Here is a 20,411-nt window from a genome sequence, read left to right as displayed (position 1 = left end):
GTAAAGTTTCAAAACCGTTACTCAAATACTTTTTCTAAAAAATTTCCACAAAGATGGTGTCACGTCCGTCACAAAATTAAGCAAAAAAGTTTTTTCAGAGCCACATAGTGCTATTTATATTCAAAAAACCACTGTAACCTATCTCTTCTGAAGGTAAGGGAGTACCGTAGAAATTATCAGGCTTGTATCTTTTAAGAAAAAAATTTTGTAAGGGGGGTCCCAACTTGTCGCGTCCGTCACATTTTTTTGAAAATGCTCCAAAAATCTTTAAACAGACTTTAAAGGCATTTTTCTTAAAGCTGAGGCCGTCCTCAACAAAACTATGTCGTCAAATCAAAAATTGGACAGAAAATGACCGAGTTATGTATAATTTTGTATATGCCCATATATGGGCATACGGCTCACTTTTAGCCATTTTTATCCACATTTCCATTATTTTGACTAAAACCAAGACAAATAGAAGTCAAATAAGGTTGGATTGTGTTGACTATGTTGACTAGACTATCAAATAACATCATATGCAATTCAATAATTTAATTTACTGATTTTTTGCCATTTTATTTGCTTACAACTTTTTCAGAGGTAAAAGGCACAAAAAATGGACTTAACCCTATTTTCGCATATTTTTGAAATAAAAATTCAATATCTTCCACATTTTAAATGACTAAAGTAATGAAACTTTTAGGAGATGGTCTCAACAGTATGATGCGTTGAACAGTGATGAATGTTTTACCAGAGCTATAAATTTGTTCAAGTAGAGAAATAATTGATGCCCCTAGACTGATACCCTAGCGTATGCCCAAAATGGACGATTTTGGCTGTTGCAGACCTCTTGGGGGTATTTGAGGCCTAAAAATTGGCATGAATACAGAGTAGATGTCACTGAACAAGATAAAAGTGTCAAGTGGAAGATTTGGAAAAATTGAAAAAAAACGTGTGTCCGTCACAGTCACGTCTGTCACAATTTGAAAATGGCGCCACGCAAACAAAAATTGAGCAATCTCTAAGAAAATGGCATCTCAGAAATCCCTAAACCTTCTTCTATCATTGTAATTCCAAATTAGATACAATAGATAACTTTTTGAGATAAATTTGGGTACCATCTGAGTAGACACCCAAAAAAAGTGTCATATTTATTATTTACGTCACGTCCGTCACAGGGGTGCTATCTCAGAAAGTAATAATGGTAGGGGTCTGAAATTTTCACACAACCTGTAGAAAGGTCAAATGTGGACTAATAAACAGTTGGAGCTGATAAATAAACAACATCTCGAGTACAACATTCGTTTGAACTTTAAAAAACAGCAAAATCGTGGTGTCCGTCACGGTAGAATTGCCCTTACAATAAAACAGTCAACATTAGGGTGGATTCATAGCTGATATCTACTTACAATAAAACAGTCAACTTTAGGGTGGATTAATAGCTGATATCTACTTACAATAAAACAGTCAACTTTAGGGTGGATTCATAGCTGATAACTACTTACAATAAAACAGTCAACATTAGGGTGGATTCATAGCTGATAACTACTTACAATAAAACAGTCAACATTAGGGTGGATTCATAGCTGATATCTACTTACAATAAAACAGTCAACATTAGGGTGGATTCATAGCTGATATCTACTTACAATAAAACAGTCAACATTAGGGTGGATTCATAGCTGATAACTACTTACAATAAAACAGTCAACATTAGGGTGGATTCATAGCTGATATCTACTTACAATAAAACAGTCAACATTAGGCTGATGATATTATGTTGTCTAAGTTAAAATACGACAAAAATGAAGCTTATATCAAAAGCAATATGAATTTAAATAGTTTTTTGTGTAAAATCACTCGAGGAGAACTTGTCTCAACATAATACACAATAAGTATACGTAAAAAGTGTAAATTTATACCAAAAGCCGTACAAATAATTATAAAACATAAAGAGAGTGCTATCGAGGGTTTAACCAACCGGTTTCAAGAAAAGGAGATTTTGATAATATGGGATAAAATCTACATCTGTACACTTATTCAACCAAACCTGGTGACTAGTCTCATTACCTGGTGAGTAGTCAGTAGCAAAGTTAAAATTGAGAACTGTCACATTGTTACACACCACCTTTAGGTGGGTACAAGTTTTAGTTATAATCCAGTGTTTTACTTTATCAGGTGGAACACTGTTTAAGTACTGTGTATTGTATTTATATACAGTACACCCCCCAATAAGATAATTCCACTGACTGGTATTTATATTCTCACATCTCATATTAAACCACCTCCTATCAGTACTACCCTCTACAGGTACAGTATAACCCACACCAATATATTCCTGTTTCTCATTATCTGTTGTTATGAACTGTACTGGTTCGTCTGGTAACAGGGGATACAATGTGCCAATCACAGGCTGTATCCAACCTGCAAATAAATTAATGAAAATGAATTATAAACAAAATGACACGACATGTAACTGACAATTAAATGGTTAATATATATAACCAACTGGTAGAGACATAAAATTTGGGTGAAGAGTAAAATGTGTATGTTAATTAGTAGGTACCAAAATATGATAATAATAACATTCTGTTTACCTGTTTTAATCTCATCAGTTTGTCTGGCAATCTGACCTGAAAATAAATAAGTTATTAACTATGATGAGAAGGGACATTTATCTGAACAAGTGTACTCAAACTAAACAAACAATGTGTCAATTAAAGGCTGTATACAACCTGTAATTTATTATAGGTAATATTTATATTAGATCTGCTTAGTTTGCTCTATTTAAAAGAAAAATTAGCAGACATATTACAAACATATGAAATTAAAACTAAATAATAGGCAAGTTCAGTGTTCACCCTTCCAATTCAAACAATCCATTTACCTGAGTTAACCTCATCAGTTTGAATAGCAACGTGTCTACAACCCTCCTGTACATCTTCATCATTACTATCTTCAGAACCTTCACTACATTGACTGTCTTCTAGCACCTCATTAGAACCACCAGCTACACCTTCACTCCTCAACTTGACCACCTTTTCTAACAACTCTTTCACTTTACCACTCTCAGATCCTCCCGACAGTTCAGTAATCAGGTCTACTACTTCAACAAACTGGTCCGGATATCTTTGCTGAAATAGACTCATATCTACTTGTTCGAGTAAATACAGAGAGTTCTCATCAAATCCTGTGTACTTCAACCCAAACGTGAGATAACTGATTAAACAATCGAACAGAATGTTCAATTCTCTACCAGCTATCTGAATTGCCATGTTGATCTGACGTTTTGACAGGCCAGCTAAGTCGGACATGTATTTCCGTAGGAATACCCTTTTTCCTATGTTCCTGGAATTCATGTTTCTGACAAATAGCCCCACAAACTTGCTCTGTTTCAAGTTGAAGTTTGCACGACTGGCAATCTCGCAGGCAAACAAAATCTCCTCATAAGAATTGTTTTCAAAGTTCAAGACATGTGTTTTAAAGAACTTTAAACATTTCTTTCTAAACCACCCCACACCAAAAACGTGGGCCATCTTGTTAACGTCCTCAAAGTTTACTCTCTCCAGCATCTCAGATTCACCACAGTACATAGCATCAACAAAACAATGTACTGCTTCAACACTAAAGTCGTCCATCTCTATTGAAGACTGAAATAGAAAATGTTAAACTTAAATAAATTTGACGAGTTAAAACGTCATGAAAATACGAGTAATGGAAATATGAAACACAAGTTATATTATAATTTAAAATAACGCTTACTTTTTTTAACAACTTAAATTTTATAACTGTAACTTATCAAAATCTGCATTATATTTTATCTTAGTACCTGACAAAGATTGGTGGTCATATTTCCAATAACTGGACTGTTGAGGGACATTATGATCGAGTTTACCCTCAACACAGATCCATCTCTCAGATTCAGCACCAGGTTACCATGTACTGGGGAGTTGATCAATTCTCTACCAAAGTTGGCAGGAACTCTTACTGGCGGGATCATAACTAGGATTGTTGGTCTAGGTTAAGACTGATTATCTCGTCACAAACAATCTGTGTTTGTTGAAATTGGCTGATGGCCTATTGTGATTTGTGATGTATACAACTCAGCTACTAGAAATATGAGTTCAATTATTCGCTGTAGCCCATACTAACCCCAGAGACAAATAAAAATATAATGGATACAACAAATTAAATACCAGAAGTGTAAATCATGGAACAGCAAAAATATGAACAGTAAACTTTTTAGTAACTGTCACTTAAAAAGAAGACTTTAAAAAATGTCTTAAAATGAGTATTCAGAATTTATTAATTAGAAAAAAGAAATTCTACTTAAACCTGAACTTAATTAAAATAGACTTTAAATAAACTAACTGAATAACTATACATATGATATACGTTAGTAAACATTACGTAAGTAGTCTAAGTACATACATTAAATCGTGACAAAATTATGAAATATTCCCGATCAGTTTATAAGGTAGGTTATTGTTCAGATTGTAGTACATTAACTTACAGTTCTTAAAAGAATATTAGTCATCTTGTAACAGCTATAGAATCTCAAATTACTGCATCTTCTCAACCAAATCTGGTGACTAGTCTCACCACCTGGTGAGTAGTCAGTAGCAAAGTTAAAGCTGAGTACTGTCACATTGTTACACACAACCTTTAGGTGGGTGCAAGTTTTAGTTATAATCCAGTGTTTTACTTTATCAGGTGGAACACTGTCTAAGAACTGTGTATTGTAACTACATACAGTACACCCATTAATATAATAACCCCACTGACTGGTGTCTTCATTCTCACATCTCATATTAAACCACTTCTCATCAGTACTACCCTCTACAGGTAGAGTATAATACACACCAATATGTTTCTGTAACTCATTATCTGTTGTTATGAACTGTACTGGTTCGTCTGGTAACAGGGGGTAGGATCTGAGATGTACAGGCTGTATCCAACCTGCAAATAAATTAGTTATAATGAACAAATAAAGTGACACGACGTGTAACTGACAATTAAATGGTTTATTCAGAAATTAGTAATATTGCTAACTAGAGACATAAAATTTGAGTGAAGAGTAAAATGTGTATGTTAATTAGTAGGTACCAACAACCAACTGATAATGATAACATTATATGTATTTACCTGTTTTAATCTCATCAGTTTCTATGGCAATGCAATCTGCAAATAGATTAAATATCAATTATAATTAAATGAAAAATTATGAACAGATGTATTCAAACTAAGTAACAGTTACGTTTACCCTCTGCTCCCAATGAAAACATTCTATTTACCTGGTGTAACCTCATCAGTTTGTACAGCAATCTGACCTGAAAATAAAATAGTTATTAGCTATGATTAGCAGGCCCATTTATCTGAACAATTAGTGTACTCTAACTAAACAAAAAATGTGTCAACATGTATACAACCTGTAAATTATTTTAATATTTATATTAGATCTGCTAAGTTTGCTCTATTTAAAAAGCAAAATTAGCAGACATATTACAAACATATGAAATTAAAACTAAATAATAGGCAAGTTCAGTGTTCACCCTTCCAATTCAAACACTCCATTTACCTGTTTTAACCTCATCAGTTTGAATAGCAACGTGTCTACAACCCTCCTGTACATCTTCGTCATCACTATCTTCTGAATCATCACTACATTGACTGTCTTCTAGCAACTCATCAGAACCACCAGCTACACCTTCACTCCTCAACTTGACTACCTTTTCTACCAACTCTTTCACTCGACCACTCTCAGATCTTCCCGACAGTTCAGTAATCAGGTCCACTACTTCAACAAACTGGTCCGGATATCTTTGCTGAAATAGACTCATATCTACTTGTTCGAGTAAATACAAAGAGTTCTCATCAAATCCTGTGTACTTCAACCCAAACGTGAGATAACTGATTAAACAATCGAACAGAATGTTCAATTCTCTACCAGCTATCTGAATTGCCATGTTGATCTGACGTTTTGACAGGCCAGCTAAGTCGGACATGTATTTCCGTAGAAATACCCTTTTTCCTATGTTCCTGGAATTCATGTTTCTGACAAATAGCCCCACAAACTTGCTCTGTTTCAAGTTGAAGTTTGCACGACTGGCAATCTCACAGGCAAACAGAATCACCTCATATGAATTATTTTCAAAGTTCAAGACATCTGTTTTAAAGAACTTTAAACATTTCTTTGTAAACCACCCCACACCAAAAACGTGGGCCATCTTGTTAACGTCCTCAAAGTTTACTCTATCCATCATCTCAGATTCACCAGAGTACATAGCATCCACAAAACAATGTACTGCTTCAACACTAAAGTCGTCCATCTCTAGTGAAGACTGAAATAGAAAATGTTAAACTTAAATAAATTTGATTTTGACGAGTTAAAACGTCATAAAAATTGAAAATACGAGTAATGGAAATATGACACAAAAGTTATATTATACGTTTAAATAACACTCACTAACAACTTAAATTTTATAACTTTAACTTATCAAAATCTAAATTATATTTTCTCTCAGTACCTGACATAGGTTGGTGGTCATGTTTCTAATAACTGGACTGTTGAGGGACATTATGACCGAGTTTACTTTCAACACTGATCCATCTCTCAGATTCAACACCAGGTTACCATGTACTGGGGAGTTTATCAATTCTCTACCAAAGTTGGCAGGAACTCTTACTGTCGGGATCATCACTAGGATTGTTAGTCTAGGTTAAGACTGATTATCTTGTCACATACAATCTGTGTTTGTTGAAATTGGCTGATGGCATATTGTGACTTGTGATGTATACAACTCAGCTACTAGAAATATGAGTTCAATTATTCGCTGTAGCCCTTACTAACCCCAGAGACAAATAAAAATATAATGGATACAAAAAATACAAGTAGTGTTATAAAGCATGGGACAGCAAAAATATGAACAGTAAACTTATTTTGTAACTGTCACTTAAAAAGAAGACTCGAGAAAAATCTCTTAAAATTATAAATCATAACTAAAAAGGAACTCATCTCTTCCAACCATAATATTAATTTTAAAACATTAAGCTCCGTAATAAAGATTTTTACTGAGAAGTTTATTTGTACTGGGAGCCTATTTATTCCTTCCTAAAATTAAATAGCACAATAAATCTTGGACTTACGGTTAAAATTATAACTTGAAGAAATACAACGCAGAACAACTTGATCTGCAGAAGTTTAGTTTGTTATAAATTCAATATTATAAATCTAGTGATATTGATATTTTGATACAGAAAATTTAACAATATGGGCCAAAATAATTGACAATCATGAGTGTGGGAAGATGTAAATATCCTCGCAGTACAACTGATTAAATTCATAAATATATTAATTATTGGTTGACAACGTAAATGAAAATTATGGTGTACTACATTTTAAGATTACATTTGCCTCAAAACTCCCCCAAAAATCAAGAATTTATTAATTAGAAATAAGGAAATTGTATTTAAACCTGAACTTAATTAAAACAGACTTTAAATAAACTAACTGTTTTAATACTTTCAACACTACTAAATAACAAATAATTTGAGGATGTTACTGAAGATAGTAATGAAAATGTTTTAACACCTCAGTACTGTGTTTTACTACAGCTCAACCTGCTCAGTCTGACTATTTGGGAATTTAAACTCTTGATAAACTAACTGTATAGTGTATAAGTACACATATAACATACATAAGTATACAATACGTAAGTCAGTCTAAGTACATACATTAAATCATACAACATTTTGAAATATTACCGATCAGTTTATAAGATAGGTTATTGTTCAGATTGTAGTAAATTAACTTACAGTTCTTAAAAGAATATTAGTCATCTTGAAAAAGCTCCTAAATCTCAAATTACTGCACCTTCTCAACCAAACCTGGTGACTTGTCTGTTTACCTGGTGAGTAGTCAGTAGCAAAGTTAAAGCTGAGTACTGTCACATTGTTACACACAACCTTTAGGTGGGTACAAGTTTTAGTTATAATCCAGTGTTTTACTTTGTCAGGAGGAACACTGTCTAAGTACTGTGTATTGTAACTAAGTACAGTACACCCCTTAATATAATAACTCCACTGACTGGTGTCTTTATTCTCACATATCATCTCAAACCACCTCTCGTCAGTACTACCCTCTACAGGTAGAGTATAATACACATCAATATATTTCTGTAACTCATTATCTGTTGTTATGAACTGTACTGGTTCGTCTGGTAACAGGGGGGAGAATGTAGTACATACAGGCTGTATCCATCCTGCAAATAAATTAGATACAATGAACAAATTAAGTAACACAACGTGTAACTGAAAATTAAATGAATAACTCAAAAAATTAGTAATGATATAACCAAATGGTAGAGAAATAAAATTTGAGTGAAGATTAAAATGTGTATGTTGATCAGTAGGAACCAACTGATAATAATTACATTCTATTTACTTGGTTTAACCTCATCAGTTTGTATACCAATCTGACCTGAAAATAAATTAGTTATTAACTATGATTAGCAGGGACATTTATCTGAACAAGTGTACTCAACCTAAACAAACAATGTGTCAATTAAAGGCTGTATACAACCTGTAAATTATTATAATATTTATATTAGATCTGCTAAGTTTGCTCTATTTTTAAAAAGCAAAATTAGCAGACATATTACAAACACATGAAATTAAAACTAAATAATAGGTAAGTTCAGTGTTCACCCTTCCAATTCAAACACTCCATTTACCTGTTTTAACCTCATCAGTTTGAATAGCAACGTGGTTACAGCCCTCCTGTACATCTTCATCATCACTATCTTCAGAATAGACTCCACTACATTGACTGTCTTCTAGCACCTCATCAGAACCACCACCTTCACTCCTCAACTTAACCACCTTTTCTACCAACTCTTTCACTTGACCACCCTCAGATCCTTCCGACAGTTCAGTTATCAGGTCCACTACTTCAACAAACTGGTCCGGATATCTTTGTTGAAATAGTCTCATATCTACTTGTTCGAGTAAATACAGAGAGTTCTCATCAAATCCTGTGTACTTCAACCCAAACGTGAGATAACTGATTAAACAATCGAACAGAATGTTCAATTCTCTACCAGCTATCTGAATTGACATGTTGATCTGACGTTTTGACAGCTCAGCAAAGTCAGACATGTATTTCCGTAGAAATACACTTTTTCCTACAATCCTGGATGTCATGTTTCTGACAAATAGACCAACAAACTTGCTCTGTTTCAAGTTGTAGTATGCACGGCTGGCAATCTCGCAGGCAAACAAAATCTCATCATAAGAATTGTTTTCAAAGTTCAAGACATGTGTTTTAAAGAACTTTAAACATTTCTTTCTAAACCATTCCACACCAAAAACGTGGGCCATCTTGTTAACGTCCTCAAAGTTTACTCTATCCAGCATCTCAGATTCACCAGAGTACATAGCATCCACAAAACAATGTACTGCTTCAACACTAAAGTCATCCATCTCCAGGGAAGACTGAAATAGAAAATGTTAAACTTAAACAAATTTGATTTTTACGAGTTAAAACGTCATGAAAATATGAGTAATGGAAATATGAAACACAAGTTATATTATATCTTTAAATAACACTCACTTTGTTTAACAACTTACATTGTATAATTGTAATATATCAAAATATACATTATATTTTCTCTCAGTACCTGACAAAGATTAGTGGTCATATTTCCAATAACCGGACTGTTGAGGGACATTATGACCGAGTTTACCCTCAACACTGATCCATCTTTCAGATTTAGCACCAGGTTACCATGTACTGGGGAGTTTATCAATTCTCTACCAAAGTTGGCAGGAACTTTTACTGTCGGGATCATCACTAGGATTGTTAGTCTAGGTTAAGATTGATTATCTTGTCACATACAATCTGTGTTTGTTGAAATTGGCTGATGGCATATTGTGACTTGTGATGTATACAACTCAGCTACTAGAAATATGAGTTTAATTATTCGCTGTAGCCCATACTAACCCCAGAGACAAATAAAAATATAATGGATACAAAAAATATAAGTAGTGTAAAGCATGGGACAGCAAAAATAAGAGCAGTAAACTTATTTTGTAACTGTCACTTAAAAAGAAGACTCGAGAAAAATGTCTTAAAATTATAAATCATAACTAAAAAGGAAGGGTCTCTTCCAACCGTAATATTAATTGTAAAACATTAAGCTAATAAAGATTTTTACTGAGAAGTTCATTTGTACTGGGAGCCTATTAATTCCTTCCTAAAATTAAATAGCACAATAAATCTTGGACTCTCAGTTAAAATTATAACTTGAAGAAATAAAAAGCAGAGCAGCTTGATCTGCTGAAGTTTAGTTTGTTATAAATTCGATATTATAAATCTAGTGATATTGATATTTTGATACAGAAAATTTAACAATATGGGCCAAAATAATTGACAATCATGAGTGTGGGAAGATGTAAATATCCTCGCAGTACAACTGATTAAGTTCATAAATATATTAATTATTGGTTGACAACGTAAATGAAAATTATGGTACTACATTTTAAGATTACATTTTCCTCCAAAACTCCCCCAAAAATCAAAGTTCACTCATTTTTGGTAAACTAGAGGATGAGGTCTCAGAATTTATTAATTAGAAATAAGGAAATTTTATTTAAACCTGAACTTAAATAAAACAGACTTTAAATAAACTAACTGTATAAGTACACATATTATGACATACGTAAGTATACAATACGTAAGTAGTCTAAGTACATACATTAAATCATAACAATATTATGAAATATTACCGATCAGTTCATAAGGTAGGTTATTGTTCAGATTGTAGTAGTATTAACTTACAGTAATTCTTAAAAGAATAGTAGTAATCTTGAAAAAGCTCCTGAATCTCAAATTACTGCATCTTCTCAACCAAATCTGGTGACTAGTCTCATTACCTGGTGAGTAGTCAGTAGCAAAGTTAAAATTAAGAACTGTCACATTGTTACACACAACCTTTAGGTGGGTACAAGTTTTAGTTATAATCCAGTGTTTTACTTTGTCAGGTGGAACACTGTCTAAGTACTGTGTATTGTAACTAGGTACAGTACACCCCTCAATAATATAACTCAACTGACTGGTGTCTATATTCTCACAACTCATAGTAAACCACTTCATATCAGTCCTCCCCTCTCCAGGTAGAGTATAACGCACACCAATCTCTTTCTGTAACTCATTATCTGTTGTTATGAACTGTACTGGTTCGTCTGGTAACAGGGGGTAGTCTGTGCGAATCACAGGCTGTATCCAATCTGCAAATAAATTAGTTATAAACAAACAAATAAAGTGACACGACGTGTAACTGACAATTAATGGTTAATTCAGAAAATAGTAATATCACTAATAAGAGACATAAAATTTGAGTGAAGATTAAAATAGTAAAAGTAAGTAAGTTTTAATCTCATCAGTTTTTATGGCAATGCAATCTGCAAAGAGATTAGATATCAATTATAATTAGCTGAAAAATTATGAACAGATGTAAGTTCAGTGTTCACCCTTCCAATTCAAACATTCCATTTACCTGTTTTAACCTCATCAGTTTGAATAGCAACGTGTCTACAACCCTCCTGTACATCTTCATCATCACTATCTTCAGAATCTCCACTACACTGACTGTCTTCTAGCACCTCATCAGATCCACCAGCTACACCTTCACTCCTCAACTTGACCACCTTTTCTACCACCTCTTTTACTTTACCACTCTCAGATCCTCCCGACAGTTCAGTCATCAGGTCTACTACTTCAACAAACTGGTCCGGATATCTTTGCTGAAATAGTCTCATATCTACTTGTTCGAGTAAATACAGAGAATTTTCATCAAATCCTGTGTACTTCAACCCAAACGTGAGATAACTGATTAAACAATCAAACAGAATGTTTAATTCTCTACCAGCTATCTGAATTGACATGTCTATCTGACGTTTTGACAGCTCAGCAAAGTTGGACATGTATTTCCGTAGAAATACCCTTTTGCCAATGTTTCTGGATGTCATATTTCTGACAAATAACCCCACAAACTTGCTCTGTTTCAAGTTGAAGTTTGCACGACTGGCAATCTCACAGGCAAACAAAATTTCCTCATAAGAATTGTTTTCAAAGTTCAAGACATGTGTTTTAAAGAACTTTAAACATCTCTTTCTAAACCACCCCACACCAAAAACGTGGGCCATCTTGTTAACGTCCTCAAAGTTTACTCTCTCCAGCATCTCAGATTCACCAGAGTACATAGCATCCACAAAACAATGTACTGCTTCAACACTAAAGTCGTCCATCTCTAGTGAAGACTGAAATAGAAAATGTTAAACTTAAATAAATTTGATTTTGACGAGTTAAAACGTCATAAAAATTGAAAATACGAGTAATGGAAATATGACACAAAAGTTATATTATACGTTTAAATAACACTCACTAACAACTTAAATTTTATAACTTTAACTTATCAAAATCTAAATTATATTTTCTCTCAGTACCTGACATAGGTTGGTGGTCATGTTTCTAATAACTGGACTGTTGAGGGACATTATGACCGAGTTTACTTTCAACACTGATCCATCTCTCAGATTCAACACCAGGTTACCATGTACTGGGGAGTTGATCAATTCTCTACCAAAGTTGGCAGGAACTCTTACTGGCGGGATCATCACTAGGATTGTTAGTATAGGTTAAGACTGATTATCTCGTCACAAACAATCTGTGTTTGTTGAAATTGGCTGATGGCCTATTGTGATTTGTGATGTATACAACTCAGCTACTAGAAATATGAGTTCAATTATTCGCTGTAGCCCATACTAACCCCAGAGACAAATAAAAATATAATGGATACAACAAATTAAATACCAGAAGTGTAAATCATGGCAAAAATATGAACAGTAAACTTTTTAGTAACTGTCACTTAAAAAGAAGACTTTAAAAAATGTCTTAAAATGAGTATTCAGAATTTATTAATTAGAAAAAAGAAATTCTACTTAAACCTGAACTTAATTAAAATAGACTTTAAATAAACTAACTGAATAACTATACATATGATATACGTTAATAAACATTACGTAAGTAGTCTAAGTACATACATTAAATCGTGACAAAATTATGAAATATTCCCGATCAGTTTATAAGGTAGGTTATTGTTCAGATTGTAGTACATTAACTTACAGTTCTTAAAAGAATATTAGTCATCTTGTAACAGCTATAGAATCTCAAATTACTGCATCTGCTCAACCAAATCTGGTGACTAGTCTCTTTACCTGGTGAGTAGTCAGTAGCAAAGTTAAAGCTGAGTACTGTCACATTGTTACACACAACCTTTAGGTGGGTGCAAGTTTTAGTTATAATCCAGTGTTTTACTTTATCAGGTGGAACACTGTCTAAGAACTGTGTATTGTAACTACATACAGTACACCCATTAATATAATAACCCCACTGACTGGTGTCTTCATTCTCACATCTCATATTAAACCACTTCTCACCAGTACTACCCTCTACAGGTAGAGTATAATACACACCAATATGTTTCTGTAACTCATTATCTGTTGTTATGAACTGTACTGGTTCGTCTGGTAACAGGGGGTAGGATCTGAGATGTACAGGCTGTATCCAACCTGCAAATAAATTAGTTATAATGAACAAATAAAGTGACACGACGTGTAACTGACAATTAAATGGTTTATTCAGAAATTAGTAATATTGCTAACTAGAGACATAAAATTTGAGTGAAGAGTAAAATGTGTATGTTAATTAGTAGGTACCAACAACCAACTGATAATGATAACATTATATGTATTTACCTGTTTTAATCTCATCAGTTTCTATGGCAATGCAATCTGCAAATAGATTAAATATCAATTATAATTAAATGAAAAATTATGAACAGATGTATTCAAACTAAGTAACAGTTACGTTTACCCTCTGCTCCCAATGAAAACATTCTATTTACCTGGTGTAACCTCATCAGTTTGTACAGCAATCTGACCTGAAAATAAAATAGTTATTAGCTATGATTAGCAGGCCCATTTATCTGAACAATTAGTGTACTCTAACTAAACAAAAAATGTGTCAACATGTATACAACCTGTAAATTATTCTAATATTTATATTAGATCTGCTAAGTTTGCTCTATTTAAAAAGCAAAATTAGCAGACATATTACAAACATATGAAATTAAAACTAAATAATAGGCAAGTTCAGTGTTCACCCTTCCAATTCAAACACTCCATTTACCTGTTTTAACCTCATCAGTTTGAATAGCAACGTGTCTACAACCCTCCTGTACATCTTCGTCATCACTATCTTCTGAATCATCACTACATTGACTGTCTTCTAGCAACTCATCAGAACCACCAGCTACACCTTCACTCCTCAACTTGACCACCTTTTCTACCACCTCTTTTACTTTACCACTCTCAGATCCTCCCGACAGTTCAGTCATCAGGTCTACTACTTCAACAAACTGGTCCGGATATCTTTGCTGAAATAGACTCATATCTACTTGTTCGAGTAAATACAAAGAGTTCTCATCAAATCCTGTGTACTTCAACCCAAACGTGAGATAACTGATTAAACAATCGAACAGAATGTTCAATTCTCTACCAGCTATCTGAATTGCCATGTTGATCTGACGTTTTGACAGGCCAGCTAAGTCGGACATGTATTTCCGTAGAAATACCCTTTTTCCTATGTTCCTGGAATTCATGTTTCTGACAAATAGCCCCACAAACTTGCTCTGTTTCAAGTTGAAGTTTGCACGACTGGCAATCTCACAGGCAAACAGAATCACCTCATATGAATTATTTTCAAAGTTCAAGACATCTGTTTTAAAGAACTTTAAACATTTCTTTGTAAACCACCCCACACCAAAAACGTGGGCCATCTTGTTAACGTCCTCAAAGTTTACTCTCTCCAGCATCTCAGATTCACCAGAGTACATAGCATCCACAAAACAATGTACTGCTTCAACACTAAAGTCGTCCATCTCTAGTGAAGACTGAAATAGAAAATGTTAAACTTAAATAAATTTGATTTTGACGAGTTAAAACGTCATAAAAATTGAAAATACGAGTAATGGAAATATGACACAAAAGTTATATTATACGTTTAAATAACACTCACTAACAACTTAAATTTTATAACTTTAACTTATCAAAATCTAAATTATATTTTCTCTCAGTACCTGACATAGGTTGGTGGTCATGTTTCTAATAACTGGACTGTTGAGGGACATTATGACCGAGTTTACTTTCAACACTGATCCATCTCTAAGATTCAGCACCAGGTTACCATGTACTGGGGAGTTTATCAATTCTCTACCAAAGTTGGCAGGAACTCTTACTTTGGGGATCATCACTAGGATTGTTAGTCTAGGTTAAGACTGATTATCTTGTCACATACAATCTGTGTTTGTTGAAATTGGCTGATGGCATATTGTGACTTGTGATGTATACAACTCAGCTACTAGAAATATGAGTTCAATTATTCGCTGTAGCCCTTACTAACCTCAGAGTCAAATAAAAATATAATGGATATGATACAAAAAATACCAGAAGTGTAAAGCATCTCTACATTTTGAGATTACAGTTTCCTCCAAAACTCCTCCAAAAATCAAAGTTCACTCATTTTCGGTAAACTAGACGATGAGGTCTCAGAATTTATTAATTAGAAATAAGGAAATTCTATTTAAACCTAAATTAATTAAAACAGACTTTAAATAAACTAACTGTATAAGTACACATAATATAACATAATATGTAAGTATACAATACGTAAGTAGTCTGAGTACATACTTTAAATCGTAACAAAATTATGAAATATTACCGATCAGTTTATAAGGTTGTTCAGATTTTATTACATTAACTTACAGTTCTTAAAATAATATTAGTCATCTTGTAACAGCTATAGAAATTCAAATTACTGCAGTTTTTCAACCAAATCTGGTGACTAGTCTCATTACCTGGTGAGTAGTCAGTAGCAAAGTTAAAGCTGAGTACTGTCACATTGTTACACACCACCTTTAGGTGGGTACAAGTTTTAGTTATAATCCAGTGTCTTACTTTGTCAGGTGGAACACTGTTTAGGAACTGTGTATTCCAACTTTCTACAGTACACCCCCTAATCTGATAACTCCACTGATTGGTGTCTTCATTCTCACATCTCATACTAATCCACATCTCATCAGTACTACCCTCTACATGTAGAGTATACCACACATCAATATATTCCTGTAACTCATTATCTGTTGTTATGACCTGTACTGGTTCGTCTGGTAACAGGGGGTACAATGTGCGACTTACAGGCTGTATCCAACCTGCAAATAAATTAGTTACAATGATCAAATTAAGTGACACAACGTGTAACTGACAATTAATGGTTAATTCAGAAATTAGTAATATATAACTAACTAGAGACATCAAATTTGAGTGAAGTTTAAAATGTGTATGTTAATTAGTGCTAGTAGGTACCAACTGATAATAATAGCATTCTATTTACCTGTTTTAATCTCATCAGTTTCTATGGCAATGCAATCTGAAAATAGATAAGATATCAATTATAATTAGCTGAAAAATTATGAACAGATGTACATTCAAACTAAGCAACAGTTACGTTTACCCTCCGCTCCAATGTAAAGATTCTATTAACCTGTTTTAACCTCATCAGTTTGTACAGCAATCTGACCTGAAAATAAATTAGTTATTAACTATGATTAGCAGGGACATTAATCTGAACAAGTGTACTCAAACTAAACAAACAATGTATCAATTAAAGGCTGTATACAACCTGTAAATTATTTTAATATTTATATTAGATTTGCAACACGACATCGCTGGTTTGTAACAAGGAACTACAAGATCAGTACCAGCAAACTGTCACTCAGCAAATTGACAGTCTTCCACCTTCCGCTGACACTAAGACAGGATTCGAACAGCTGTTTAAAACTATCAAGTCTTCAGCCTCTAACACTGTGGGTGTCAAGAAGAAAACCCAAAGACATCATCATTCATCAGATCAGCATGTATGTAATATGTCTGACGAGAGACACAAACTTTTACAAGAACTGAACGACAATTCAGTTAGAGACAGGACAGTATTGAGAAAACGTATCAATAAACTCAAGAACGATATCAATAAACGTCTTAAAGTGCTAGAGACAGCTCTAGCCAACCAACTAGCTGACACCATCAACGCTGCAGATGACACGAAGAGGATGTTCGAGGCTACCAGAGCTCTTGCTGCCAACAAAGAGTCAGAGCCAATATCTGTCTTCAACTCTGAAAATCAGCTAGTTGCAAGTGACGATGAGAAAGCAAGTATCATTAGAGAGTGGTTTAAAAATCACTACACCAGCTCAGACCCTCCTTTGGTACCTTTCACTGGACCCCCACGTCCTCTGAATACTCCTATAACTTCCTTAGAAGTCCAATATGCTGCTTCAAAGTTGAAAAATGGGAAAGCAGTAGGTCCTGATGAGATTCCTAACGAGCTGCTGAAGTACGCACCACCTGTATTCTTCCAGCAATATGCATGTCTCATTAATCGATCATTTGAAGTACATTAGCATGTACCCTCTTTTACGGAAGGGTTTCTAACCCCTCTTCAGAAGCCAGGGAAACCAAAAGGACCTCTAAAGAGCCTCAGACCTCTTTGCCTTTTGAATGGAACTAGGAAACTGCTCTCCTTGATTACTCTACACAGAATTCAAAGACAAATTGCAGAGTACACAGGACCATGGCAAAATGCATACAAGGCTGGTCATAGTTGTGCCAATATTGTCTGGACTCAACGTATTCTGATTTCTGTTGTTAAAGAGAAGAGATGGGAGTTCCACAAGATGGGAATCGACATGAGCTCGGCCTTCGCTACCATCAAGATATCAGTTATCCTGGAACTTTTGGCTGATGCTGGTTGTTGTGAGGATGACATTCGTTTGGCGAGATACTTGCTCTCCAACACCAAACTGAGGATAAAAATCAACAACACCATTTCCTTAGAGTTTGAAACATCCGAGGGTTCGTTTCAAGGTGATGCTGCATCTGGTGCATTCTTCACACTGTACTTTGCTGGAGCTTTGTACCACTTCCGTGCAGTAGTGATTACCATTCGGCCTAACCCACCGTTCAACCCCGAGACCCTCATGCCTATTGAATGGGAATACGCCGACGATGGCGATTTTGCAGACGAGGATGAGGAAACTCTTAAAGAAATGCTGCCCATATGTAAGGAGATCCTTGAAGAATGGAACCTGTTTGTGAACGAGGACAAAACAGAACATGTCCACTTCTACATTGCAGATAAGGACAAGGTAGACGCCAAGGGTGAACCCGTGAAGAACAGAGAGCCCTGGCGCAACACCATTTCTCTTGGATCCAAGCTCTGCAGTAAGGCTGATATCTCTCGCCGATGCATCCTTGCTTACGTTGCCTTTGAGAAATACAGCAAGGTATGGGCAGAGAAATCCCGCATTTCTCTTCCTGTAAAAATCAAGCTGTATGAAGCATTTGTTACCCCTGTTTTATTGTACAACTGTAACAGCTGGGCAGCTCCACAGAACATTATCAATAAAGTTGATGTGTGTCAACGCAAACATCTAAGACGTATCATCAACATGACCTATCCCCGCATCATCAGCAACAAGGACTTGTATGCTCGTTGCAATGTAACTCCACTTTCAGAGAGAGTTCATAAATCCCGCTGGAAAATGTTTGGGCACATTCTTCGTAGCGACTGCAACTCACCACCACAACTAGCTCTAAATTTTGCTGTTGATAGTATGTCAAATATGAGGGGAAGGATTGGTAGACATCAATGTAATATTTTTAAAACTATTTTCGACGATTTGAATAAAAGAAATATTAATTTGAATAATAGTGACGACTTGACAGACTTAAGGTATTTAGCCTCGAACCGCCAATTGTGGAGAAATTTATTTTAAATTTGATTAGTTCGATAATTTCAGTTTTAAGTTCAATTTTTTGCATAATTTTTGATTTTGATAAGTTCAGTTTTAAGTTCCATTTTTTGTATTTATAGTAAGTTTTCAGTTCTACAAGTCTTTTAAGTAGACTTATCAGGTCTTTAGGATGTTCTTAGTAACTACTTTGGATTTGTGTAAAGTTTGATAATAATAATAATTAGATTTGCTAAGTTTACTCTACTTAAAAGCAAAATTAGCACACATATTACAAACCTATGAAATTCAAACTAAATAACAGGTAAGTTCAGTGTTCACCCTTCCAATTCAAACATTCCATTTACCTGTTTTAACCTCATCAGTTTGAATAGCAACGTGTCTACAACCCTCCTGTACATCTTCATCATCACTTTCTTCTGAATCTCCTCTACATTGACTGTCTTCTAGCACCTCATCAGAACCACCAGCTACACCTTCACTCCTCAACTTGACCACCTTTTCTACCAACTCTTTCACTTTACCACTCTCAGATCCTTCCGACAGTTCAGTAATCAGGTCCACTACTTCAACAAACTGGTCCGGATATCTTTGCTGATATAGTCTCATATCTACTTGTTCGAGTAAATACAGAGAGTTCTCATCAAATCCTGTGTACTTTAACACAAACGTGAGATAACTCACTAAACAATCAAACAGAATGTTTAATTCTTTTCCGGCTATCTGAACTGACATGTTGATCTGCCGTTTTGACAGCTCAGCAAAGTCAGACATGTATTTCCGTAGAAATACCCTTTTTCCTATGTTCCTGGATGTCATATTTCTGACAAATATACCAACAAACTTGCCTTGTTTCAAGTTGTAGTATGCACGACTGGCAATCTCGCAGGCAAACAGAATCTCCTCATAAGAATTATTTTCAAAGTTAAGAACATTTGTTTTGAAGAACTTTAAACATTTCTTTGTAAACCACCCCACACCAAAAACGTGGGCCATCTTGTTAACGTCCTCAAAGTTTACTCTCTCCAGCATCTCAGATTCACCAGAGTACATAGCATCCACAAAACAATATACTGCTTCAACACTAAAGTCGTCCATCTCTAGTGAAGACTGAAATAGAAAATGTTAAACTTAAACAAATTTGATTTTTACGAGTTAAAACGTCACGTCATGAAAATATGAGTAATGGAAATATGAAACACAAGTTATATTATATCTTTAAATAACACTTACTTTGTTTAACAACTTAAATTTTATAACTGTTACATCTCAAAATCTATTATATATATTTTCTCTCAGTACCTGACATAGGTTGGTGGTCATGTTTCCAATAACTGGACTGTTGAGGGACATTATGACCGAGTTTACCCTCAACACTGATCCATCTCTAAGATTCAGCACCAGGTTACCATGTACTGGGGAGTTTATCAATTCTCTACCAAAGTTGGCAGGAACTCTTACTTTGGGGATCATCACTAGGATTGTTAGTCTAGGTTAAGACTG

At 34.5% G+C, this 20,411-nt stretch overlaps 5 protein-coding genes across 12 annotated transcripts in view; 1 reads left to right on the top strand and 4 right to left on the bottom strand.

Annotated features, from left to right (window-relative positions):
- Window positions 1–1,706: 1,706 nt before the first annotated feature.
- On the bottom strand, window positions 1,707–3,989 carry LOC134822567 (uncharacterized). Of its 2 annotated transcripts, XM_063833687.1 has the most exons (4): window positions 3,812–3,989; window positions 2,870–3,632; window positions 2,580–2,615; window positions 1,707–2,406 (listed from the first exon to the last, which is right to left on the bottom strand). In XM_063833687.1, exons 1-4 carry the CDS (start codon window positions 3,980–3,982, stop codon window positions 1,955–1,957), a joined length of 1,422 nt encoding a protein of 473 aa, XP_063689757.1. In that variant the 5' UTR covers window positions 3,983–3,989; the 3' UTR covers window positions 1,707–1,954. The 2 variants fall into 2 exon arrangements, with proteins under 2 accessions (XP_063689757.1, XP_063689758.1); XM_063833688.1 differs by lacking the exon at window positions 2,580–2,615.
- A 170-nt stretch (window positions 3,990–4,159) lies between these two features.
- On the bottom strand, window positions 4,160–12,657 carry LOC134822569 (uncharacterized). The gene is made up of 5 exons (XM_063833689.1): window positions 12,487–12,657; window positions 5,561–6,323; window positions 5,277–5,312; window positions 5,128–5,163; window positions 4,160–4,941 (listed from the first exon to the last, which is right to left on the bottom strand). The coding sequence occupies exons 1-5, from the start codon at window positions 12,655–12,657 to the stop codon at window positions 4,487–4,489; spliced, it is 1,461 nt and encodes a 486-aa protein (XP_063689759.1). The 3' UTR covers window positions 4,160–4,486.
- LOC134822560 (uncharacterized) overlaps window positions 7,520–20,411 on the top strand; it is a 67,428-nt gene continuing 54,536 nt past the window's right edge. For both annotated transcript variants that reach the window (XM_063833671.1, XM_063833672.1), the window contains exon 1: window positions 7,520–7,539. The gene's annotated coding sequence lies outside the window, so the exon portion shown is untranslated. The remainder of the gene's footprint in view (window positions 7,540–20,411) is intronic.
- Window positions 12,920–15,357, bottom strand: LOC134822562 (uncharacterized). Of its 3 annotated transcripts, none has more exons than XM_063833677.1 (6): window positions 15,180–15,357; window positions 14,231–14,993; window positions 13,947–13,982; window positions 13,798–13,833; window positions 13,480–13,611; window positions 12,920–13,257 (listed from the first exon to the last, which is right to left on the bottom strand). In XM_063833677.1, exons 1-6 carry the CDS (start codon window positions 15,348–15,350, stop codon window positions 13,157–13,159), a joined length of 1,239 nt encoding a protein of 412 aa, XP_063689747.1. In that variant the 5' UTR covers window positions 15,351–15,357; the 3' UTR covers window positions 12,920–13,156. The 3 variants fall into 3 exon arrangements, with proteins under 3 accessions (XP_063689747.1, XP_063689748.1, XP_063689746.1); XM_063833678.1 differs by having other exon boundaries at window positions 13,516–13,611; XM_063833676.1 differs by having other exon boundaries at window positions 12,920–13,611.
- On the bottom strand, window positions 15,589–19,703 carry LOC134822571 (uncharacterized). 4 transcript variants are annotated; one of them, XM_063833694.1, is made up of 4 exons: window positions 19,256–19,703; window positions 16,643–16,678; window positions 16,493–16,528; window positions 15,589–16,310 (listed from the first exon to the last, which is right to left on the bottom strand). In XM_063833694.1, exons 1-4 carry the CDS (start codon window positions 19,680–19,682, stop codon window positions 15,856–15,858), a joined length of 954 nt encoding a protein of 317 aa, XP_063689764.1. In that variant the 5' UTR covers window positions 19,683–19,703; the 3' UTR covers window positions 15,589–15,855. The 4 variants fall into 4 exon arrangements, with proteins under 4 accessions (XP_063689764.1, XP_063689766.1, XP_063689765.1 ...); XM_063833696.1 differs by lacking the exon at window positions 16,493–16,528; XM_063833695.1 differs by lacking the exon at window positions 16,643–16,678.

The sequence above is a fragment of the Bolinopsis microptera genome, chromosome 11 (genome assembly GCF_026151205.1).
Source record: "Bolinopsis microptera isolate Bmic1 chromosome 11, MBARI_Bmic_1.0, whole genome shotgun sequence".
NCBI lineage: Eukaryota > Metazoa > Ctenophora > Tentaculata > Lobata > Bolinopsidae > Bolinopsis > Bolinopsis microptera.
The sequence above is the reverse complement of the archived record's forward strand: the minus strand, read 5'-3'. Positions and strand labels throughout refer to the sequence as shown.